General features: G+C 34.3%; 1 protein-coding gene and 1 non-coding gene across 2 annotated transcripts; both read left to right on the forward strand.

The window, feature by feature from the left end:
- Positions 1 to 4,176: 4,176 nt before the first annotated feature.
- On the forward strand, positions 4,177 to 9,169 carry LOC136232663 (E3 ubiquitin-protein ligase AIRP2-like). The gene is made up of 5 exons (XM_066021971.1): positions 4,177 to 4,459; positions 6,090 to 6,240; positions 6,464 to 6,530; positions 6,616 to 6,850; positions 8,654 to 9,169. The coding sequence occupies exons 1-5, from the start codon at positions 4,380 to 4,382 to the stop codon at positions 8,862 to 8,864; spliced, it is 744 nt and encodes a 247-aa protein (XP_065878043.1). The 5' UTR covers positions 4,177 to 4,379; the 3' UTR covers positions 8,865 to 9,169.
- A 15,915-nt stretch (positions 9,170 to 25,084) lies between these two features.
- LOC136234360 (small nucleolar RNA R71) lies at positions 25,085 to 25,189 on the forward strand. Its single transcript, XR_010691247.1, has one exon. It is a non-coding gene; the product is annotated as a small nucleolar RNA R71 (small nucleolar RNA).
- The last annotated feature ends 1,431 nt before the right edge of the window (positions 25,190 to 26,620 follow it).

Here is a 26,620-nt window from a genome sequence, read left to right on the forward strand (position 1 = left end):
CACCAGGAGAATTGAGTCTGGTATCAAGAAGTCCAAAAGGGCTCATCCACATCATAGTAGGAGGACCCCAAAATTAAATAGGACCAAGATGAGAGGAAAGAGAAAGACATGTTGGAAATAATTTGCTCTTTTTGAAAAAAATTAAAATATAAAAGTGTACTTTTAATATTTAAAATAATTGTTTTTTTTAAGAGATGGTGGTGAAGCTCTTAGCCTAGTGGTTGAGAGCTTGCCTATGCCTTGGGAGGTCATGGGTTCGAATCACATCCGAGTCTGGTGGGGATTTTTCTTTCTTCTTTAATGTAAGCGCCTTGCGCAAACTTTTTTAAAAAAAAGAGATGAAATAATAGTTTTTAAATGTAATAATAAATATCAAGTATTAAAGTGTAAACATGCTAAAGCTTAGGTATAAAAAAAAGGGTAATGATATATACAGCCCTTAGGGCTGTATATTAGCATTTAATAGGTAGTATATTTATGTGTATTTCTAATATTTGTATATATTATTGTATTGAACTTTTGAATAAATTAAATACAATTGTATATTTCCAATATTTATATTAATAGGTTTTATTGTATTTAAAATTTCAATGTAATAATAAATGTAAATAATACACTAATAAATATAAATATACTATCCTATTAAATGCTAATATACAGCCCTAAGGGTTGTATATATCATTACCCTAAAAAAAATATAATTTGTTTTTAATAAGTAAAAGAAAAATTAGTCATCGAAGAAAACAAAAGTTATGGACTTTGTAATAATTTATTGAAAATATAAGAACTAAACAATATATTAGATAATAATATAAGGACAAATAAATTATTTACCTTTGATAATATGATATATTTTTTTTTGTTACAATAATGGAGGGGCTAATCCCGAGGAAACATAAAAAACAGACCGACCCTTAAAGACGGGTCATTCTGGTAAGCCTAGAACCACAAAAATCGGAAAAAAGAATTTCTCGGATGCCTGCAGGAGGCGCATCATACTCGTGAAGACCTCAACTCAAACTCTCTATGTAGTTTGTCATCCAATCAGCTGCCTTGTTCCCTTCCCGTAGGATATGAATGAGTCGCACCTCCCAATCTCTGTCATATAGATCACGACACGCCATAATAAGCTAATAAAAACGATGTCGTTGAACCACTTCATTACTAAGGAAAGAGAGTCCATTTTGAATACTATCTTGCGGTACTTGAGGCCAAAATGCAAATCCCATAGTTCTGCCAGTACTACAGTGCAAAAATCAAGATTCACCGCCACACCTCCTAACCACTGACCATGTTCATCACGTAGGAGCCCTCCAGCCGAAGCGAGCCCCGGGTTCCCCTTCCTTGCACCATCACTATTAAATTTCACCCATCATGCATCTGGAGGAACCCATCTAACCAAAACCTCTATAATAGACCGATCACAGTACCTCTGCTCTAATATAACATATTGAACATTAATTTATAGCAAAAAAAAAAAATTATTTTTAATTGTATTCATAAACATAAATATTTATTCATTTGCACAAAGTTATATCTGTCATTAGTAACTCACTATTTAAATATGACTTATTTTAAAAAATAATCATTAAAGACTAATATTTATATTTATCATTTTACATAAGCATCAATTAACAATCAACTAAATTTTACCAAACAGATTTACACAAACAATTAAATTAAAATATAATTAGTAAACTGCTAATGTAATTTTTAACAACTAACCGTTAAACTCTATTTATTATGAAATCATTTAAAAAAATATTATAAAATGGATGGAGTAAAAAACAATATTTTATAAGGATAGGGGTCAAAATTAACTCTAATGTTTCCATGCAAGATTAATTTTTGCGCTGGTTTAGTTTTAGTAAGATCATTAGGAGATTTGGACTAAGGGCATTTTCTCTTGAAGGAAGACCGTAAAGTGAAGGCGACATGATATAGCCAGGCTAGGAAGGATCAGAGTCATAAAAGATTAGTTTGACTGTTATTTAACTGTCACATCGGATATTTAAAAAAGTTTATCGATAAATGGAAATAGTTTCGTATTTTTTTTATAACTATATTAACAACACAGTACATATTTAAGACAATTTAATAAAAAAAAATGATTAATTTATATGTAGTATATTTATTAGCATTTTAATAGAATTTTTATAATTTTATTAATAATACTCTAAATATTTTAAACATAACTGATATTTGAGAGATACGAAGTTACATTAAATACCAATTAAATATTTTTGTTCAATTATTTACCCTTAAAATTAATCTAGATTAGAAATATTAAAATTAAATGTTATCAAATATGATATCTATGTTTTGGAAAAAGTAAGAGGGGTGTAATAATGGTTTAAGGTTGAGAAAATATCAAATCCATAGAAAGAAAGAAATTAAGAAAAGTGGCAGACAAAACAGAGAGCTAGAGAGAGAAATTCCACCTACCGCTCTACGGATAAGGCGGGCGGCTGCGGCATTTTGTCACCGTCCTCTTTCTTTTTCTTTCTCCCTCCCTCCTTTTCTCACAGCACTCTTTCTTTTCTTATTTTCTTTCTAACCATGCATTTATGCAACACTATTTTTTCCCAAATTACCACTAAATAAGTATTTAATAATAATAATTTTTTTTTTTTTTTTTTTATCTAATATGGTGTTGTAATACAGATTAAAATATATTTGTAATATCAATTAAAGTTGCCTCGAGTCTTAGTATACCAAAAATCAGACAAACTATGAAAAATATATTTTTGTAATGAAATTTAAATCAAAACGGACAATATTTGATATATAATTAAATTATTATAATTGTTTATATATATTTTAATAAAAAAATTATAGTTTTAATTATTTTTAAATTATATTCTAAAAACGTGTTTGGTTGTTCTTATTTGTGTTTTCAATTTAAAAGTAAAAGTTTTAGGTGTTTGGTCAGTGAATTCATGTTTACTTTTTACATTGACATTTTATAAAAGTATAGAATCTCTGATTTTTGAAAAAAAAAATTCTAACAACAGCAAATAGTAACGGACTCTAGACAAATTTTACTTAATTTTGCATCATAATTCATCTTTTTATTCAATTGTTTATTGGAATTTATTTTTATGATGTTTAAAAGGAGGCTTAAAGCATTATTTGGCCACTGGTCTATCTAAAATTTTGTTATTTGGCCCCTGACCTATTATTTGATCACATTTGATACATAATCTATCCCATTTAGTGAAATTTCATCAAATTTATATGAATACTTAACGGAATCGTTGTCTCATTAACAAGTAATGATATTTTGACACTTGAACTTGAAAGTTGATATTTCTTAAAGTTTATTTTGCCACATTATGTGGAAAAAATTAATTAGATTAAAAAAGGAAAAAAATAAAAAACAAATCCCAAACTAAAATCTATTAAGTTCAAGTGTCAAAATATCGGCAAATTATTAAAAGCATCCGGTTTCCATGTCAAATGGAAGACCTTCCATACATATTTTGACACGTGTAATATGGACCCACACATTATATAAGAGGTTCTATTATTTTAATTATTATGTGGGGTCACAATACATGTGTCCAAATGTGAATTGTGGGTCCTTCGAGTGACATGGAAAACCCGGTGCTTAATATAAGAACTCCAAAATATCGTTACTTATCAATGAGATAACAATTCGATTAAAATTTGAATACAAATTGGATGAAATTTCACCATTTAAAATAGATCAAAGGTCAAATGTGGCCAAATAATAGATCAGAGGCCAAATAACAAAATTTTAGATAAATCTGGAGTAAAATAGTGCTTTAAACCTTAAAAGGATTATAGTTTAATTCTTTACTAATTTAAGAAGTGATACTATTAGTCCAAAGTAGACTGTCCAGCTTTACCTATTATTATTATAGGAAATTAAATTATACTCCAATTAAATTTCTTTCTGTTTTTGAGACACTTAGCTTAATAGGAAACATTTGTATCTATTTGAGAATTTAAACAAATTAATACTTTATGATAAACTCTATAACAAAAAAAATAAATTACTACTACTAGTATCATTTAATTTTATTTTTTCAATTATTTAAAAAAAAATTGAAGATTTGTATAATTTTAGATCCCTACACGTGTCCCTTGCTTTAGCTTTGAAGAGTAAGAAAGAAGTACATCCTAGAAGAACCGCACTTCGAGAAGCAAATTGAAAATTCAATTTTTATTTCCTTATATAGGAAAAGCAGAGACTGTATTTGAAGATTAGCCACTAGTGGGGTTTTGGTGGAAGGAGAGAGAACAAGAAGAGGAGGAGGAGGAGGAGGAGCTTCAGTTTTGCATTTTCTGGTGTTCGTCGGAGCGACGGGAAGATAATTCGATTGTTTGTTGTTCCGATTTGGTAGTTGAAGGAGATGTATGTGTCTTCTATGCGAAAGTCATTCAAAGACTCTCTCAAAGTTCTTGAAGCTGATATTCAACATGCTAATACTCTGTAAGTGTGTTTGATCGATTTTGATTTTGGATTCTGTTTTGTTATGAATTTTTTTTTCTAATTTTCTCTCTTTACGGCTCTAATTTGTGAGTTTCCATTTTTCTAATTGCTTTTTCGGATTAGGATGTCTGCAACAAAGTTCAAAGTTGTTTTTTTCTTTTTCTGGATTTTGGATTCTGATTGTTTTTCTTTTTTGGCTTCTCAGTTACTTTATCAAGCAGTATGAGACCCTAACCTATATGAAATCAGATATTCCATTTTTGGTTTCTTCTTCCTCACTTTCCACTTATCGGAGTTTCTAATTCCTCTCAGTTATAAGTGTGTTCTGAATCAGAATAAAAATTAGTATTATAATATTATGGATAGGGTTGATTTGAAATAGGGGTTTTATAGTTCAGTATAAAATTGATTTATCTGGTGTGGAAGTAATTTGGTTTTGTGAGTTAATTAACTCAGTTTGTGATTTTTATTTTGAAGTTCAGATTTTTCCATTTCCTCACTATTGAAATTGCTTTTAATATCCGCCAATTGAGAATTTCTCTGGTGTTTTGCATCACTCAGTAAAGGCTGCTCTCTGTATTCGACTGTGTGTGTTATTTTCGTTCATTGGATTTGGGTGGGTGGATGTTGGGATAAGGGTAAGTTATTATTATCTGGATAAACTTAATTATTTGACTTCACGTGGCACTGGGTTCCACCTGAATAATAGGCTTTTACTTTTATTTGTTTATCTTTAATCTTCCAATCTCAAGAAATTAATCGGTAACAACTTGGAAAAGCATGTCTTCCTCCCTTAATGTAGAAGGGTGAAACAAAATCCATTATCCTTGTTTCATGTAGAATTATTTGCCAGAACATATATGAGATGTTCAATAGTTTGAAGATAATTTCTCTGAAATTGGTAAAAAATGTCGGTCTTAAAACTCTGCAATGTCAGATGAAGCAGGGCATTGATTATTGCCTTCTTTCTCATGGAAATAGCATCAGCAACTTCTATATTGATTGAAAGCTCTCCCTGTTATTTGTGTTTTCTTGTCAGGAAGACATACTTAGGCTATGGAAAGTCCCTTTTGGCTTGATATTCCCTCCCACGACCAGCCAACTGACATTGGAGATATCGAGGGATTTCTCCTCTATAAGCATTCCCCCTACTGCTACTTCTGATAATATGGTTAAGCTAATTCTTGTTAGCTACTTCTGAATGCCGTCCCACAAGATTTCCCATGTGTATCAAACCTTGATCATTGTAGAGCGCTCACCGGCAGCCCCTTAGTGTCCATAGTTCTCCCTCCCAAAGGATGATCCGTCTCTGTTTCCCAAGCCCAGATGATTGTCTCCTGATTCCCGATGGATTAGGAGGGATCACTTAAGCCAATTGCCTGCTCACTGTCCAGGGGTGCAGGGATCCTACACCTAATGGCTCTGACCCCTATATGTCAACTTGGGTCTGGAAGGAACAACTATTATTATGTTCCATTCAACACATTTGCGGAAGCTCCTCCGAGCTGTGCCTATGCTTGGCCCAGTTTGCCTCCCCTTACATTTTGCATAGCAAAGGGTTTTGACTTGAATGTGTCCCTAAAGTTTTCCCATTACTTAAAATATTCTTATCCTCGATTGCAATGTGCAGGGCAACAGATTTTCCAAGGGAGTATGATGGAGCCTGCCTTCAGATGAGAATGTCATATAGTCCAGCTGCTCATCTGTTTCTTTTTTTAGTACAGTGGACGGACTGCAATCTTGCTGGGGCGCTTGGACTGCTAAGGGTCCTAATTTATAAGGTTGACATTTGTTTTTCAGATGCATTTATACTTAGGGGTATCAAAACGGGTTATCGTGTCATAATCGTTTTATATCATCTATAATGCAAAATTGATAATCGTGTCAAATGGATTATATCTTTAAGTCTTGTTGTCATGCCATAAATTGAGAGCTCTACTGTACTTCCTTTTACTGGTCCAATCACAAGAAAGGCTTAAGTTATAAAATTGTCTGCTACCACAGGTATATGTGGATGGCACGACCACCATGTCTACCCATGAAAGAAAAGCAAGCATTAGGGAGTTCTATGGTAATTTTTTTTATCTTTTGAATGCTTTTCGTTAGTAAGTTTATTTGTCTTAATTAAATCTGCATTCCTCCTGTTCTGTCTCTAGCTGTTATTTATCCCTCTTTATTGCAACTTGAAAGAGGGGTCACTGATACTGAAGATAAAAAACAGAAGGTAGTGTGCATGGAAAGATACCGAAGAAGAGATGATGAGGGAAGTAGGCAACATACAGATGTGGATATTGAAAGAGAAGAAGAGTGTGGCATATGTATGGAGATGAATAGTAAAATTGTACTTCCTAACTGCAACCATGCCATGTGCCTGAAATGTTACCGTGAATGGTACTCACTCTCTCTCTCCTCTGTCTCATTCTCCTCTTTCCTTCAACTCATGTTTCAGTATCCTTGGAAAACTGGATTTCTCTGCTCCTTTTCACAGTTATTATTTTCAGTAAGCTTATATGTCAACTGTAGTTAATACTTGTTTTAGACTTTATCTTTCTTTGATTAAATGAAACCCCGTGTTCGATGAATTTCCTTGAGATTTAATTAAATAAACATGCATCAACTGTCTCATGGAAAGGTATATTTATTTCATTCTGTTGGTTTTTATAAACTAGCTCATTAGGAAGCCATGACCAAGGAAAAAAGGATACCTTTCAATTGCTATTCACTTTTCCTGACCTAATTCTTCATTCATTCATGATTATATTGCTTGCTTTAGTATTAGATTTTTTTTTTGAGCTGCAGATTTGTAAATGAAAGCTTGTGTTTTCCATACATTGCCTAAACAGGCCTATATTTTTAATTACGTTATGTTATTAATGATGTTCTCTATTTGTTTAACATATAAAGTTATGCACATAAATGTTTCTATTTACGGTCGAACTCCACACTTCTAAGAGTCACTTCTTGTTGCAACATATAAATGATGAGTATGTATTCTCATGATTGAAAGTGAGGGGGGTAATTTGATAAGAGGGTATGAGTTACTGTATAATCATTAACTTGAAATTATATGGATTGATGATTGTACTCCATTGTCATTTTGAATTTCTATGAAAGTTGTCGCTACGGCATAAGAAGACTAAACACCTTTATGTAGTCAAATTTTGTGTGCTACTGTTTTGTTCTCATAATTTGTGTTATCTTGGATATCTTTTTACTAGTCCAATGACAGCTTTTTGTTTCCTTAATGGAAGGCGACTACTGTATTCTTGATTTTGATATGTTTGACATCTTTTGAAGTCAGCTTGTTCAATTGTTGTGGTTTATATAATTAGGGAAAATTTAGATGACATCCAGAAGGCCATGGTTTCAGATCTTAAACTGTGTATAAGAGTGTTTTTGCTGTAGTTAGGGGAAGAAAAAGTAGAAAGTGTTTCATCTTCGCATTCAAAACTGAAAATTTGGCTTTTATCCCATGATGATGATCATTAAACTTGTCAAAAGAGGAGTTGAAGTTATTATCAGTAGATGGCTTGTCTAATTTTGGTAAGATTATTGGATACATTTCTATGTGAATGAGAATGAACTCTCTAATCAAGTCCCTTGGCATGAGTGAGTTGCACGTGTAGTTTTGAACTATTTGCAGGAATAGCGGTGTCAAAATAGATTCTTGTGTCATAATCATTTTATGTGATCTATATAAATGTAACAAAAATGAGAATCATGTCAGATGGTTGTTTTGTAAATTGTGTTGTCATGTCAGAAATTGACAGTCCTAACTAATGTTTGCGAACTTTCTTGTTTGAAGAAATTGTTTGTGTCACTTGTCTAATTCCTTTCAGTGAACTGTGGAACGGTATGCTTTTATCTGTATTGACACCTATGGATTTCTCTTGATTTATTAACCAATCCAGGATCTTGAGCTTTCTAGAAAAACACACAAGTGAGCTTGTTTTAGATCTTGCCTATGGCTTAACCTTAATTCTTTTTTTTCTCTCATCATCATGTCATGAAATCAAATTAGTTGCTTGAAGGTCTGCTACAGACTCCGCATGTTTGCATCATATTTGGCCTTCGAACTCTCATCCCTAATTCCTTATCTAAAGAAATTCAATATATGCTCCCTCGAGGAACGAAGCTGGGATCATGATTGAATATTGACAAACGACACTAAAGGAAGTACTTTTATGATTGCAGGAGGACAAGATCACAGTCATGCCCCTTCTGCCGGGACAGTCTGAAGAGAGTGAACTCAGGCGATCTCTGGATGTTCACTGATAGCCGGGACATAGTCGACATGGCAACTGTGTCCAGAGAGAATCTGAGAAGGCTATTTATATATATAGATAAGTTGCCAGTGATTGTTCCAGATTCTCTTTTTGACACTTATGATTCTCACATTAGGTAGAGTTTCCAATGACACAGTCCAAAATCTCCATCTCAAAATGGTGTGTTGAGAATTAGCCAAATGGGTAGGTTTTGTTTCATTGGCTAAAGTCAGTGAAGATTGAGATACAGGTGAAATTGGAAGGTGAATTGAGTGGGGGGGTTGGGTTGTCTTCTTCCCGCTTCTTAATAGAAGAATCCAACTAGTGAATGAGTTGGTAGGTGAAGTTGAGATGGGGATTGGGGTGGGGGGTTGCTTCATAAAATTGTATTTATCTAGTACATATGTATATGCTTTGTATATAGCTTCACATCTAATTAACAAACAAACAAAAAAAGGCGCTTTGCTAATTCTCTACTACCGATTTCACTGTTCAGTGTCGGTTTGATGGATTTTGAATTTGCCTCGAAATGGGGATCTTTATGAGGATAATTCCTCGTAAGGATTCTGGGTTGAAAATTTTTGGCTCAAAACGGAGATCCTTAAATTTTACTCCACTGTAGGGCTTTTGCTTTTGCTAACCAGTGGTTTTTGATTTACAAAGCAACTGGTCATATCAAATGACTGGTTACTAATTTTATTAATTTAAAAAAAGTAAAACATTAATTAAAAAAATAGAAACAGGTTATGTTAAAAAATTAGTGATTGATTATGTTTTGACAGGTTTCTTAGCATAAGAAGACCTTTTTATGAGAAACCGGTCATCTGACCTGTTTCCCGTTTTGTATAAGTAGCATGTCTATCACCTTCCATCAGTTTCTTCTTCTTATGCAATTTCAGTGTATCTATGTTTTCCACTCTATTTTGCACCTTCCCTTGATCGTCAATAAGGATTTTTAGATATTTTACAAATAAACGAAGAATAATGTACTTTAGGAGAGCATCTCAATTTCTTTCTTCAGGCAAACTTTTATTATCTCTGTCTTCATCGAAATTTGAAACTTTTGGAAGGCTTAGATTGATAAAGGGAATAGGGGTAAGGAGGGGGAGGTATCGCCTTAAGGCCCAATAGGTAGAATTTGACTAAACATCTTTCGTGAAAGGTTTTCGAATGAATATGCAATTAGGATTGCTGTTTGTAGGATCCTGGTTGACTATTCCCATTTTTTTAAAGTCCCTTAACGTTCTACTTGCATGTGTTAAGCAACTTACATTTCCAAGTTAGATTAGTAATATCCAATAGGAAAGAAGTCTATACTGCAAGCTTCCAATCATAGATTCTTCTTGTCTAGCTGGCATATAGAATAAACTCATTATATAGGATAGAGTTGGTGAAAGAGAAGAGATAGTTGACTTACAGAAGTTGCTAGTCGATCTCTCTCTTGCCTAGTCGGGGATCTTCTAGGATGCCGATTGGGACAAGTAACTATCTCTTATTGCTAGCATGGCGGAGAAAGAGTAGCCGATTTCTTTATCTCCCGGCAGGCAATTGGGAGTCTAGTCTCCTAGTAAAGGAAATGGTAAGCTAGATCGGATATGTTGAATCCTTTTTTCTTAGTTCTATTTAAATTACTCCTTGCCTTTGATTGCAGATGCGAGAACAAACATAAGTTTCACAACTCCTTCTCGAGCAGTAAGAGCTCCCTCCAAGATGAACTAATCTTCCTTTAGCCGCAACGCAAGACAAGAGAAGCTCCAAAATCGTTCTTTTTTTCAAGGGGTTCATTAAAGCAAGGGCAGAAGCAGTGTGATTAGCTAAATGAGCGGAAAGAGTGCCTTGACTTACGATCAAGGAAAACAACGATCTTACTTAAAATTCAGAATCTTAGCACAAAGGCTAACATGAAAACTTCATGCTGGATGGATCATATGCTCTGTTCCAGCGAATAGAACTATAACTATAGTATAGGAGTCCCTTCGCAAGCCCTTCGCGTTAAACCAATAGAATAGTGGAGCAGCCTCTTCGTATCAATAGGCGTACGACTAGAAAACCTTTCCATTCTTATGGATAAAGGTAGAGTTCTGGGTATTTAGTAGAAGAAGATGCGGATGTCTGACCTGACTGAAAGATATTTCAAGAAAAGAAAGGACAAAGCCCAAGCTTTTTAATTAGTTAAAAGAGGTGTATGGAGTGATACAACCAAGTAGTAGGGCTGGGCCAACCGGTGTCCCCTTTATGGCACGTGTATGTACATGGGTTAGAACCCTTACTCTATCTTAGTAGGTATCGCAATCTCTCTTTGATCCAATCAGGCATTCCGCTTGTACCAAGGAATGAAGGAAGGGGGGATCAGGATCTACCGTTGCGACAGCTCCACCGGGCAAAGGAGAATTGGAAGAACTGGAAAAGAAAGCCCGAAAACGACTCTCGGCAACGGATATCTCGGCTCTCGCATCGATGAAGAACGCAGCGAAATGCGATACTTGGTGTGAATGCTAGCTTGACATCTTCTTAACAAAGAAACAAAAAGCGGTAAATTCATCTAAGGTTTTGAGGAAAAAAAAAGATATTTTCATATCTTGTTAGTATAATAGCTATATGCTCTCTATAGCTTGACATGTCAGTTATAATATTTAATAGATTCTTATTAATAGAAATTGACAAATTGGATGATACAATGTTTGTCAATTTATAATGCAGAAAAATAAAAGTGATGTTAAATTTAAGGGTAAATTCCAAAAAAAATCCTCTGTGGTTTCACGTAGTTCAAAAAAACCCATGTGGTTTGTTTTTACAAAAAAAAAGGGACGGTGTTATACGCCGTTACCCGAAAAACGGAAAATGACTTAACACCGTTAAAAAGCTGATGTGGCACATGGACAATTTAGGAAATTTGATTTTTTAAATTTTCTCTCTCTTCTTTTTGAAAGGTAAGTTGTTACAATTGAAAGTTGGATGGACAGTTGTAATATTTGAATAAGTTCAGGAGGTTATTTGTGTATTTGGCCATGTTTATTCATATAAAAAATTGTTTATTTAATATTGTTGGAATTTTTTATAAGCATAAAAATGAGTTTTTTTTTTTTTTTTTCTGTAAATGACTTTTTTAAGGGAAGCTTTGTGTTTGTGTGTGTTGGCAATAACGGGCCGGGTCGGGCCTGGTTGAGCCAGCAGAGAAAGGATTCACGTCAGCAATAAGCCTTGGCCAATTGCGCATATTAAAGTGTTTATGATCTAAGGTGTTGTTTGATAAAACTGAAAATTAAGTGCTGAAAAAATAAGTACTGAATATTATAAGTGTTGAAAGTATTGAATGATATAATTTTTATAAAAATATTAGTTGATAATGTTTAACTTAAAATGTTAAGTTAAATATTTTGACTTATCAAAATAAGTGATTTTTAACTTAATTAGCTCATTTAAGTGGTAGAGAAACAATTGTTATCAAACGCACTTAAGTGCTTAATATTTTAATTTAAGTGATTAGATGGGTTATCAAACAAGACCTAAGATTTACACTCTTAATTTCGTATTTTTCAGCTTTTAATTTACTTTTTTTTGTTTGTTTGTTTTGTCATCTAAAGCCACCAATTCCAATGATTCAGCTTTGAAGTTGGGTTAGATTTAATTAATAATAAAAAAAATAAAAGTAAAATAGAAGTGGATAGTTGATTTGATCAGAAAAATTAAAATGTTTAATGTTTACCATATTTTAAAGATGGATTTAAATTACTTCGTCCATTGATAATATAAGTGAACATGCTTGACGGATATCTTGGGATACCCTTTCAGAATCTCTCCCCTATAAAATCGGTTATAAGATTCCTTCTCTAAACATGAATCCTTAGACGTGCAGATAACATATCTATAAAACCCGACTTTCTCGATTCTTTCCTAATCTAATAAAGAGTCAACTTTCTTCTAATTAGACTAGGAGCCCACACTCCTATATAAAGAGATTCAATTTTTTTCACATAAGGTACATGATCATATTCCTCAGAGCTTCTTACTTTAAAAGTTCTATGTTTACTATCTCTTTTTAAGACCATAAGTGACTTGGATGTCAGAGTATCCTTCGTGGAGATTCGGTCAAACCTTTTCTCTTGTTTTGCAAGTATTCGTCCACAAACATTTGGTGTTGCACATATCCTTCTAGATCCACTAACCAAAGCATATCTAGATCTCTTTCAAAGGAAACGGATAGCATATGTGTGGTGAGCGTAGAGCTGAGATAATAAAAACTATGACTTCTTCAGCTCAAAAACGGTTGTAGTGAAGTAATAGTAATTAAGATCATGTGGATTTCCTCAAACTCGATCGACATAAGTCATGCTTCCTCACAATGAGCTGTGGGAAACACATCGGTGCTGAAACCTATGCTCAGATATTCATAAGGTTGGAAAAAGCTATAACACTAAAAAGGCTTGCAATCTGATATGGGTCTTGTCAAGAATAACTTCGCGAACAAGTGGGGGAAACAGCTAGGCTAGCAACCTTGATCTGAACAAACATGATCTCACTCGAACTGATCAGATAGTTGTTTGTTGAGCGATTTCCGCAAGTGCACGGTATACGCTTGTAATAATAAAAGATATCGAACCCACAGGGAACGCTTTTTAACTAAAACTTTATTTAATTCGGTTTAATCACGTGTTTAGGTTTAATAAAAGAAATACGTTTTAATTGATGGAATTGGTTTTGGTAAATTAGGATTAGATAGAAGGATTATATCGAGTTTAGAGAACAATTCCGTTTTGGAATTTTGATTATAAAGCAGATACTTCCGTAATCGGAATAAAATAGAACTTATTTTCATAAAGCAAAGAAAGCAACTTTAACTTTGTGAGATTATGGACATGTAACAATATAGCGATATACTCAATTAAATGGCTTCGAACCATAGAAATCCCCCTGGTGTTGAGATGATTCCTACCTTAATCAAACTAGTGTTTTATTTCTGATAAGCCGCGATCAGCGATCATGTCATCCATAAAAACTAAATTTGTTAAGTGTTCAACAAAGTTCTTATATGAATAAGATGGAATAGAACGTTTTAATAAAAACACCAATTTATCATTTTGAAAATCATTTTGTCAGAACAATATCAAAATAACAACAGTAAGAATGTATTGAATAAATAAGTATATCATTAATGAAATGTGAATTTTCACAAGTTAACAGAGAAGTAGAAACTTGGATAGCATTGCAACGAAAACTTTGAGATCCGGGTCGTCAATCTTTCTCTCAAACTCCGTAGGTTCGTCAAACCTCATGTGCTTCAGCCGTCAATTCTTCTCGCTGGATCTTCGGAATAGAGACTGGTCTCGTCCACTATCAGAATGAAAACTAAACTAATACTGTTTTTATAACTAATCTAATACAATTCGTGTACAGCACGATTGTTTACACAGAAATGAAATCTAACTTTCTGATTCTTTTCTGAATCAGAAACTCAACATAATAACTTTCTTCTCTAATTTCTCTAACTTTTCCAACCTAACCAACCTTGATTTCTGAAATGGATCACTTATTTATAGTTGTAGAAGGGTTGTAAATGACGGGTCGTGTCTGCTGGTGAAGGGTCGCTTTTATCCGAACGAACAGACGCGTTTTTCCGTTTTAAACATGTGTTTAGTGTGCAGGGAGGTTCGCTGTCGCGACTGAGATTCTGAAAATCTCAGTCGCGACAGGGGGTATAGGGGCGAGCTTGAAACTTCGTTTTTCCCCCGAGCCGGCCTTCGTTATTCCCTGTCTCTCAACTGCTTTTCGTCCTCCTCGAGCGTTCTTCTGACTGATATGCATTCTTGGTACGTTTTTAAGGTTTTTTCTCCATTTTCTCTCCATTTTCGCTCCGTTTTGGATTTAACCAAATAATTAAGTACCTTGCATCAAAGAAGTAAATAAAGACGTAAAAGTATTCCAAATGAATATAATTAACTCGATTTCAATGTAAATTTAACGTATTTATATATGATATTTTAGGTATATTTTGGGCTTAACAAACTCCCACACTTAAGCTTTTGCTAGTCCCGAGCAAAATTTCACTGAATTTATTCTTTAATCAATCTCTTTATAAACAGAACATATATCCATAAATTCCTTTTTAAATTAGTTAAACCGAAAGATAAACTCTTCATGGTATATTCATACGCAAAGTATCAAACTAGCTAGTGTAAAAGAGATATATTACTCGTCTTGTATTTCAATTTTTATATTGAAGTATTCGGGACGGTGTAAGCACGCATGTTTCCGAATCTTTCGTCTCAAGGCATTTCTAAGCACAAAATTTCCTTTCCCAAACCTAAACTATTACAAATATAGACTTATTAAGGACTTATGTTTAATATATTTGCTTAGTTACGCCCAAGATAAGGGTGGTCTTGATCGTAACTTTATACGCATTGTATTTGCTTTCGTGTTCGTTTAAGAGGTACCGACCATGCCATGGGTGGACGCAATCGTTACTTAAAACTTTAAACACGTTTAATTTTTGCTTTAATTTTTTTAACGTTCCTTTCATACCTCGACCGTGATAAGGGTGGTCGCAATCGTGGCCAAAAGTAAACGGCACTTAATGTTCTTCCCTTTCATACCTCGATTGTGATAAGGTTGGTCTCAATCGTGGCCAAAAGTTAAGAATACGACTACTTGATTAAATTAACACGAAAATAAAATTTGGGAAAGAAAAATAGCACATTCATCCTATATTGACTTGAAATTCAACATGTATTATGGCTAAAGTTTCCTTAAAAACTTCAATTGGTTTTTAATGTAAGACGAAAAATAATATCGAGCTAAAAAGCTAAAGTTGTTAGTTCGATTTATGCCTATAAACCTAATTGAAAATTGAAAATAAGATTTATATTTATCATGAATTCATGATATAAAGTAGAGATTTGAAACTAAAGAAATTTTACTTATATACATTTACTCGAGACGTTTTTGATAAAATCGTATCGGAGATTTGTAAAAATATTTGTAAAAATATAGCCCGTATAGAAATATTATTTCTACAAATAATGATAACCTTAAAATATGCTTAACATTATTTTGAAAGTTAAAATGTTTAAAACATATGAAATATTTACTTTTGGAAAAAAAAAATTTATCTCCTTTATGAAAAATTGCTATTATTTGTAAAAAGTGTTGCACATTATATAAAAATGTTGCATTTGCTTTTGTTTGAAAATGTTGCATATTATATTTGGCCTAAAAATTGAATAACAATATGCATTTATACTTTAAATAAATAGCATTCATTCTCATTCGTTGCATTCATTCGGACTTAAAATTAAAATGATATATGAGATATCTCCTCCCACACTGAATTTGGACCATGTCCTCAGTGGTGCAAAAAGCGATAAAACACGAAAATTAGAATGAAATAAACCATACGAATTGGAAATGAAAAAGATAGTACGTTAATATTCAAACATGAATAATAAAGAGAATTGTACCAAACATAAGGAAAAATATTGTACCAAACCGAATAAAACATAATAATAATAACGAAAATGAGTTAAAGAGAGAAATGATAAAACCTATCAAGGTGATGGTGGTGGAGAAGGCGTAGTCTCAACTCCTTGGCGTCGGAAGAAAGAGAGCATCCGGCGACGAGTAGACTTGTGCTCACTACTCAACGTAGTGATCCTTGAACTCATTTCGGCATTATTGGCAACGACTTCATCTAACCGCAAATTCATGTGACGGTTATGCTCGTTCATTTGTGTCAAAACACGTTGCCATCCAACTTGTTCTTCTTCATTTGGTTCCACATTTGCTTGCTCGTTGGCATTAACATCAACATTCTCCTCCTCTTCTTCTTCGTCAAATTCCTCATCATCCTCCTCATCATCATCTTGGGCACCTAAACCTTGAGAACCCGAGGCTTCACTACTCATCGTAGCAAAAACACGTCTTGTGCGATCCGCATAAGAGATAAAAGCAGGGGGTCCCATTTTCTCCAATAAATTTGCCCTTTGAAGTGCCGTGAGATCCAAGAAAGGTAAACCAACATGAGACATATTTTGATAATCCGCTAATTCACCTCGAGCGCCCAAAATAATGCCGGTAATTAAATTACCCATAGACACTTGCTTATTGCGGGACTTAGAAGCTCGAACTAAATTAGTAAATATCATCTCAATACTATCAATTGTCAAACCTTTAAAAATAGCATCAAACACAACCAAATCACGAACTTGCACTTTTGAACTTTCAACCCGACCAAATAAGGAGAATGATAAAAACTTGTGAAAGAAGAAGATACAATCATCCTTAAGCAATTTACTAGATGTATTCTTTGGATTAAAAACATCTAAACCGGTTAAAGATTGCCAAACCATGTGTGAATTAAAAGGCTTTGGTTTGGAATAAAAATTCCGAGTAGGAAAGCCAAACCAACGGTTCATGGCCGCATATCCAACATCATAACGAACTCCATCACTACGAAAAGAGATAACTCCTTTCTTCTTGTCATAGGTTAGAGTAACCAAAAACTCAATAATATGCGTTTTAAGACTTGAAAAACGCATACTAGCAAATTGTTTCCAACCAAGAACGGTAAGAAATTCATCAATACGCTCGGTAAAGGAAAGTGTGTTTACCATGTCGGTGTCAAGAAAAAGCATGTCGACGAACTCTATTAGGACATTAGAGAATCGGCGATATTTGCGTCCTTCGACTTCCGATGTAATATCGAACGGTGCTCCATATTGAACTCGTAAACGATTGATCTCGGTGGCCTTGGCTTTGTTTGCAACGGTCTTTTGTCTAGGCATATTGATTTGTTTGTGAAATTTGTGTGAATGGAAAGAAAATATGAAAGGATGAAAGGAAGAATAAAAGATAATGGTGGTGAATTGGGGAAGAAGATGAATAGGGTAAATATTTATGGGGAAGATGAGTGAATCTTGTTATTGGGAAGAGAAAAGATGATTGATTGGTATAAAAATAGGTGATATAAATAGGTGTAAGTATAGGTATTGATTAGGATAGGTAAATAGAGTAGTAAATAGAGTAGGAATAGGAAAAGAGGGTGAAATTTCGCCCAATCCCGCACCTGCAGGTCGCAAGTCGCGACTGAGATTTTCAAAATCTCAGTCGCGACAGCAAGTGGGGAAAGGGGCGAAATTTCGCTCAAAAATTCGTCCTTCGCTGTCTCAACTGAGAATTCGAAATCTCAACTGAGATTCTGAAAAATCTGGGTAAAATTGGTACTATTGGTGATGATTTTAACACGTCTAAATCAATTCCTCTTAAAATTAAGTGACATTAATGTTAAAATTAATACCTGAAACTGAAATAAACAAAACTGAAACATTAAATTAAAGGAAAGCCAAAGGTTGTTCCTTAAATAAAAGAAAATAAACTAGGGAATTAATGCACTTTTATTTATTATAATCTAAAACATAAACAATACCTTAAAATATAGTACATAAAAACATGTTACTCATATAAACACAAAAAAAAAACAAACACTTATATATATAATAAAACAACAGAAACTCAAATTATGTCCCTAGAATTAGAAAAACGACGTGCATTGGCCCTGTTAATCTTCGTTTGAATGAAGACTTGCCTCTTTGGTGCAGAAAGGAATGTTGGACCAGAACGAAAAACTCGTTTGACAAGTCCCTCGTTCTCCAAGAACTCGTAGTCTAAAATCGGGAATGGTTCTGTATCAATCCAAGGAACAAAAATGGTTCCCTTGGCTCCTAAAATTATTCCACATATGATGTTGGCGAACTCAATCTTCCGTTTCTTGGAACGGGAAGCAACAACTAACCCCTCCATTAGAATCTTCGAGGAGTTCACTGAGTTGCCTTGGAAAATGTCGCCCAACACATAAAGATCAGTATCTTTCACAATATTGCTACTGACTCGACCAAAAAGGCTATGCCAGAGGAATTTGTGCAGATACAACATGGAATTAGAATTAATGGATTTGTTGAAGGCAAGACGTGGATTGAATCGCCAAAATCCTGTTAGCATCCTCCATATATCTCTAGAAGTCATATCCCTTCCAGGATGGTGTTGAGTTGTGTCTCGTGGTGGAAATCCAAACCAATTGTGAAGTTCTGGATACCCAAAAGTGAATACCTCCCCCTCACAACGAAAACTGAGACGAACACGTCTCTTGTTGACGAATCGAACTGTGGAGAAAAATTCCAGAACCCAATTTCCAATAATAGGAAATTTCATAGAAACAAATTTGGTCCAACCCAAATTAGTCAGATAGCGATCAATGTCTTCGCTTATCCCGAGTTCCTCGTTCAGAAACTCGTCCAGATACATCATGCCAAAGAACTGAGCATATCTGAATTGCAGGAAGCGTTTCCCCTCGTCATGGTTATAAATGGGAAACCATGCACCATATCTATCGGAGATATCAACTTTCCCTTTTTGAGAAGAATTGTGTTTGTGAACATTTTTCAGAGACTTAGTCATGTCTGTGAGAGAAAAGAAAATGAAGTCTGTAGGATTTGAGAATTTGAGAAAGATGAAATAAAATGGAAGAAGTCTGATCCTACAGGAATATATAAATCCTATAAGTGAAAGGTTGTGTCTGTTAGAAAGAAAAAAAAATGTCAAAGTGATACCTCTTCGATTTAACTGACAGAAAATTTTAAAGAAAGAAGACTGTAATCCCTTACAGTTATTTCAAATGTATAAGACGGAAAATCTCAACTGAGATTTTCGGAATCTCAACTGAGATTTTCGGAATCTCAACTGAGATTTCCAAATCCTGGAACATAGAAAATCTCAACTGAGATTTCTGCATGTATAATTTCTCAACAACACTTAACACTTAATGAAAATTTCATAACATGACTAAATTAAAATTTTAATGTGAACAAAACTCATTTGTACTTAATGATAAATAAATGTAAAAATAAAAAATTAAAGTAAATAAATTAAATAAAAAAAAACAAATAAATTAAAAAGAAAAGAATAAATTAAAAAGAAGAAGAATAATAATTATAAATATAAAATAAATAATAAATAAAAAAACTATAAATTAAAAACATGAAAATCAAAGAAATTAATTTTTATAAAATTTATCCACGGATTCAATTGCTTGAATAGGAACTCCGTCGAAATAAATTTTGCAACGATTACCATTGACCTTAAATCGGTCACCATTAGACTTTTCTAGCTCCAATGTTCCGTAATCAAATGTTTGAACAACAAAAAATGGTCCAGCCCATCTAGATTTTAGTTTACTTGGAAATAACTTTAATCTAGAATTAAAAAGTAAGACCTTATCTCCAACATTAAAGTTTTTAATTTTGATTTTGGCATCATGCCGCTTTTTAATTTTCTCCTTATAAATGCTCGCATTTTCGTAGGACAAATAGCATAATTCATCCAACTCGTTTAAGTCAAACAAACGCTTTTTCCCTGCGCTTTGCAAATCATAATTAAGGGTTTTTATAGCCCAATATGCTTTATGTTCTAATTCAACCGGCAAATGACAAGCTTTACCATAGACTAATCTATAAGGTGTCATCCCGATAGGTGTTTTAAATGCAGTACGGCCGCATGTTTTGAACAAGAATGGATCTTCCCAAAAATATTTCTTAACTTCTGAAAAGAATTTCTTCTTTTGCTGAGAAGTCAATCCATCTGGCACAACATGTGCAGCTAAGTAATTGGCTATATCCGCATACCATGGAGCTATGACACTTTGTACTTGCATGAGATGTTCATCGGGGAAATCATCTCGAATGCCTGATGTTTCACCGATGGGACCGTTTTCATCCTCAAGTCTTGATAGATGATCGGCGACCAGGTTTTTGTTGAAACACCTTTCCACATAATTTTGATTTGACAAAATTGTTTTCTAAACACACTAAGTTTAAATGCGTTGATTTATTCTACTAATGTGTTTGTTCAATGTTGAGTATAAATGTTATAAGTCATAAGGATTCGAAGGCCCAAGCCCAATACGGAAGCCAAGGCCCAAGTCAAACAACTCAGTACACTCGGCCCGCGTATGTCAAGACGTTGTCGTTTTGGACAAAAACGCAACTCAGCAAACGGAAGGATCTAGAAGACCTTCAGGAACAACTTCACAATGAAGCTGCTGAGTAGTCTCGACAAAGCGTACAAGACAGAAGACCGGTAGAGGAAAACTTCCAGACAAAGTGTTTCTTCTTTTAGCAAAGTTCAGACGACACAGTATGCTGTCCGGTTGACTTTACCTTAAAAGGAGAGACCATCTGCTGTGCTGACCGAGGACAGAAGATACACGTTTGTGATTGGCCAAGAGCTCTGTGCAAGTCAGGATGACAACGACACATAGCCGTTTCCCTCCAACGGTTATTTCGAAATTCGAAATGACCAAATGACCAGACGTCTCTATAAATAGTGCCATCACAAGCTTCACAACACACAGAACTTGATCAAGCCATTACGCTGTCCAAATCTCTACAAGTTCTGCAAGCAAGAAGCAAAGCAAAATTCTTACACTACAAAGTTTATTCATTTGTGTAAAAGTCTAGAGTGATTGTTTTTCAATCATCTAAGGTGTTCTAGCAATTGTTGTTTAGGACAAAATCTTTATCATTTCTAGAAGTAGAAAGGAGAGGCTGGGTACTCGGTTTTAAGTACTCAGCAGAGAGATTAGGATTGAGTAGAAGTATAGAGGAAGGTACTCTTGTCATACTCAATTGCTGATATTGTAAAAGGTTTGAGGCTCTACCTTTAAAGAGCTCAGTAGAGGATTTGAAATCTCGGAGGTGTTCCGGGGACAGGACGTAGGCTTAGAAGAAGTCGAACCTGGATAAATCTGCTGAGTGAAGTTTTCTTAAACCTTAACTCCTTATTTATATTGCTTGCTTAAAACAAACTAAAACTGACCAAGTAAAAGAGGTCAAGCTGAGTTGTGCGCTACAAACGAGCAGGTTCAGGAATAGACTCTAAGTGCTATTTCCTGACCTAAGCAACGAAGCTGTCCTAGTCACTAGTTGACTAAGCCAGTGTCTTGCTGAGTGTTACGTGCCGCTGTTTTATAAACTTTTTTTAAAGAAAAGAAATCTGCCCAAATTATTTTAAAAAGGTAAAATAGTTCCTAACCCCCCCTTGGAACTATATTTGCAACCTTACAAGGGACCAACAGTTTTCAACTCCCTTTTTGTCTTTAATCTCAATGTCAAATTCTTGCAATAGTAAAACCCATCTAATAAGACGTGGTTTTGCATCTTTCTTAGCAAATAAATATCATAAAGCTGCATGATCAGTATAAATGATAACTTTGGATCCTAACAAATAAGATCGGAATTTATCACATGCAAAAACTACTGCTAACATTTCTTTTTCAGTTGTGGTGTAATTTAGTTGTGCACCGGACAAAGTGTGACTCGCATAATATATAACATGAAGTTTCTTATCCTTCCTTTGACCTAATACACATCCTACAGCTAAGTCACTCGCATCACACATAATTTCGAAAGGTAGATTCGGGTTTCGATATTATAGGTGTACTGACTAAAGCCGTTTTCAAGGTATTGAAGGCTTGTAAACAATCTTTATTAAAATCAAAAGTTGAATCCTTCATAAGCAAATTAGTAAGTGGTTTGGAGATTACAGAAAAGTTCTTTATAAACCGTCTGTAAAAACCTGCATGACCTAAAAATGATCTTACTCCCTTAACAGTGGTTGGTGGGGGTAATTTTTCTATAATTGAAGTCTTTGCTCTGTCCACCTCTAAACCTTTTTCAGATATCTTATGACCTAAAACAATTCCTTCGTCTACCATGAAATGACATTTTTCCCAGTTTAAAACTAAATTCGTTTCCTCACATCTAGACAATACTTTATCTAAATTCTGTAAACATGCATCGAAAGAATCTCCATAAACTGAAAAATCATCCATGAAAACTTCCATTATGTCTTCAATGAAGTCATTAAAAATTGTTGTCATACATCGTTGAAAAGTTGCTGGTGCATTACATAGACCAAAAGGCATTCTCCTATATGCAAATGTTCTGTAAGGACATGTGAAGGTTGTTTTATCTTGGTCATCCGGGTAAATGTAAATTTAAAAGAATCCGGAGTAACCGTCTAGGAAACAGTAAAATGCATGACCGGCTATCCTTTCGATCATTTGATCAATGAAAGGTAGAGGAAAATGATCTTTCCTAGTAGCTTTATTTAGGTTCCTATAGTCTATACAAACCCTCCAACCGGTGGTGGTTCGTGTAGGTATCAGTTCACCTTCATCATTTCTTACAACAGTTATGCCTCCCTTTTTAGGTACACAATGGATTGGACTAACCCATTCACTATCTGAGATCGGATAAATGATTCCATTGTCTAAAAGTTTAGTAATCTCATTTTTGACTACTTCTTTCATGTTCGGATTTAAGCGTCTTTGCCTATCCGTTTTAGGTGGCTTATCCTCTTCTAAGTGAATTCTGTGCATTACTATACTAGGATTAATTCCTTTTAGGTCTGAAATTTTCCATCCCATACTTCCTATCCTATTTCTAACAACTTCTTTCAATTTTTCTTCTTGATCGCTTGTTAATTTGTTAGAAATAATTATAGGTAGAGAATCGCCTTCGCCTAAGAAAGCGTACCTCAAATGACTGGGTAACTCTTTAAGTTCTAATTTAGGGGGTGTTACAATTGAAGGCGGAACTAGTCCATCTTCTCTAATCAAAGGCTCTGGGTCCTTATCATCTAATTCCTCGTCTATTATAGGTTCAATTATTTCTTCACTTTGAATTACATCATTGACACATTCCTCGACTAAATCAAGTTTCATACAAGCGAATTCCTCCATAGGGTATTTCGTCGCTTTGTTCATGTTAAACTCGACCTTATCTTCTCCTATCCTTAAAACTACCTTCCCTTCCGACACATCAACTAGAGCGCGTCCCGTGTTCATAAACGGTCTACCAAAAATTAAAGGGCAATTTACATCATATGCAAAGTCTAATATAACAAAATCGGTAGGAAAAATAAATTTATCGACTTTGACTAAAACATCTTCAATTATACCATATGGCCTCTTAGTGGTTTGATCCGCTAATTGCAAAACCATATTGGTACGTTTGATATCTTCTTCTAAACCTAACTTGTTAAAAATAGAAAATGGCATTAAGTTTATACTTGCTCCTAAATCACAAAGACAACTTGGGAATTCAATATCTCCCAACTTACACAGAATAGTAAAACATCCGGGATCCTTGAGTTTAGTGGGCAAATTACTTGATACTATTGAACTACAGTCTTCAGTTAACGAAATGGATGAAATTCCTTCCCAACTGATTTTCTTTGAAATCAAATCCTTTAAAAACTTACCATAGTTAGGAATTTGTGTGATTGCATCCATAAATGTCAAATTGATGTGCAAATTTTTGAGTTTATCCAAAAACGTTAGAAGTTGTTTATCATAGTCCTTATTTCGGACTTTGTACGGAAAAGGTGGCTTGGGTACAAAAGTTTTGGTACCTGTGTCAAATGGTGAACTATTTGTGTTTAAGATATCTTCTTTGGACTTTGGTAAATCAGTTCCAGGTAATGTTGCATCTTTGGGCATTTCAGGCCCTTGATAATTTTTCCCTGAACGAAGAGTAATAGCCTTCACCTGCTCTTTCGGATTTTCTTCCGTATGGCTGGGAAGACTTCCTCTTTTCGAGATGGAATTGATTTAGCAAGTTGACCAATTTGAACCTCCAAATTATGGATGCTAGATGAGTGGTTTTTAATAAGCTGATCGAATTTATTTTCGATTCGTTTAAAACCATCGTCGTGATTACTTATTTTTCCACTGATAGCATCTATAAACTTGTCGATTTTAGAAGATAAAGTGCTAATCGTATCTCTTGACTGATTTTGATAATTAGTGGTACGATTTTGATTAGCACTAATATTATTGTTACTGTTATCTTTCCAATTAAGGTTAGGATGATTCCTCCGTCCAGAATTATAAGTATTAGAATAAGGATTATTAGTTTGGTTTTGCCCTTGGACAAAATTTACCTGTTCGATCTCACTCATATTTTCGTAGTCCACATCCGTTTGGATTGGATTACCATTGGTATCGCGTGGTGCCATAAATTTATCAATTTTGTGCGATAAAGCAGAAAATTGGGCTTGTAGCATCGCGACTGGATCAAGTTCAACTATACCTTTAACTGATGGTGTGGTTGAGGATGATGGTTTTGCCACCGGTATATGTCCACGTTCCGCGGGCCACATACTGCTGTTGATTGCCATTTCCTCCAAAAGTTCTCTCGCTTGGGCTGATGTTTTCTTCATAAATAGCCCTCCCGACATAGCATCTAATGAACCCTTAGTTGTAGGATTTAGTCCATTGTAAAATGTTTGCATTAAAAGTTCAGCGGGTAATTGGTGGTGTGGGCATAAACGTTGAAGTTCTTTAAAACGTTCCCAAGTTTCATAAAGAGTCTCATTATCATTTTGAGAAAAAGATGTTAACTCTTTTATGACTCATGCGGTTTTTGCTAAAGGGAAATATTTAGATAAAAACGCTTGGGCTAATTGTTCCCAAGTGGCAAAAGTTGCGATTGGCATAGAAGTTAACCATTCTTTGGCTCTGTCCTTCAAGGTGAAGGGAAAGAGGCGAAGTTTGATTGCTTCTGCAGTCACATCTGGAATTTTAAAAGTGTCACAAATTTCTAGGAAATTTGTTAAGTGGGTGTTAGGATTTTCGTTAGGTAACCCGTAAAATGTTACATTATTTTGCAACATATTAAGCAAGGCTGGCTTAATTTCAAATTGGTTTGCGGTGATTCTGGGTCTAACGATACTATTGGTTACACCGGCCACACCTGGCCTAGCGTATTCTATAAGTGTTGGTGGGTCTGCCATTTTTTCTGGCTCGGTATGTGTTTTTACTGGGGTCTTATTTTTGTTTTTCTTATTTTTCTTGTTCTTCCTAATGGTTTTCTCAATTTCTGGGTCTATAGGGTCTGGTACAATGCCTGAACTTCGAGAACTGCGCATGAACCTGAAATCTTGCACGAACCGAAACTACCTACAAAACAGAATTTTGAAAAATAAATAAATTAGTAAATGAAAACTATTAAATTACAAAAGTTAAAATAAGTATGTTTAAACCTAGATTCGAAATAAAACACGAAAAATTTTGGCGTTCCCCGGCAACGACGCCAAAAACTTGTTGAGCGATTTCCGCAAGTGCACGGTATACGCTTGTAGTAATAAAAGATATCGAACCCACAGGGAACGCTTTTTAACTAAAACTTTATTTAATTCGGTTTAATCACGTGTTTAGGTTTAATAAAAGAAATATGTTTTAATTGATGGAATTGGTTTTGGTAAATTAGGATTAGATAGAAGGATTATATCGAGTTTAGAGAACAATTCCGTTTTGGAATTTTGATTATAAAGCAGATACTTCCGTAATCGGAATAAAATAGAACTTATTTTCATAAAGCAAAGAAAGCAACTTTAACTTTGTGAGATTATGGACATGTAACAATATAGCGATATACTCAATTAAATGGCTTCGAACCATAGAAATCCCCGTGGTGTTGAGATGATTCCTACCTTAATCAAACTAGTGTTTTATTTCTGATAAGCCGCGATCAGCGATCATGTCATCCATAAAAACTAAATTTGTTAAGTGTTCAACAAAGTTCTTATATGAATAAGATGGAATAGAACGTTTTAATAAAAACACCAATTTATCATTTTGAAAATCATTTTGTCAGAACAATATCAAAATAACAACAGTAAGAATGTATTGAATAAATAAGTATATCATTAATGAATGTGAATTTTCACAAGTTAACAGAGAAGTAGAAACTTGGATAGCATTGCAACGAAAACTTTGAGATCCGGGTCGTCAATCTTTCTCTCAAACTCCGTAGGTTCGTCAAACCTCATGCGCTTCAGCCGT

The sequence above is a fragment of the Euphorbia lathyris genome, chromosome 6 (assembly GCF_963576675.1).
Source record: "Euphorbia lathyris chromosome 6, ddEupLath1.1, whole genome shotgun sequence".
Taxonomy (NCBI): domain Eukaryota; kingdom Viridiplantae; phylum Streptophyta; class Magnoliopsida; order Malpighiales; family Euphorbiaceae; genus Euphorbia; species Euphorbia lathyris.

What these genes read in the sequence shown, in the direction of transcription:
- LOC136232663 (XM_066021971.1), top strand. Translation starts at nt 4,380, where the DNA reads ATGTATGTGTCTTCTATGCGAAAGTCATTCAAAGACTCTCTCAAAGTT. An exon ending in TAAGGGTCCTAATTTATAAG is followed by an intron (nt 6,241 to 6,463) that starts GTTGACATTTGT and finishes CTGCTACCACAG; the next exon opens with GTATATGTGGATGGCACGAC. An exon ending in AAGCATTAGGGAGTTCTATG is followed by an intron (nt 6,531 to 6,615) that starts GTAATTTTTTTT and finishes TTCTGTCTCTAG; the next exon opens with CTGTTATTTATCCCTCTTTA.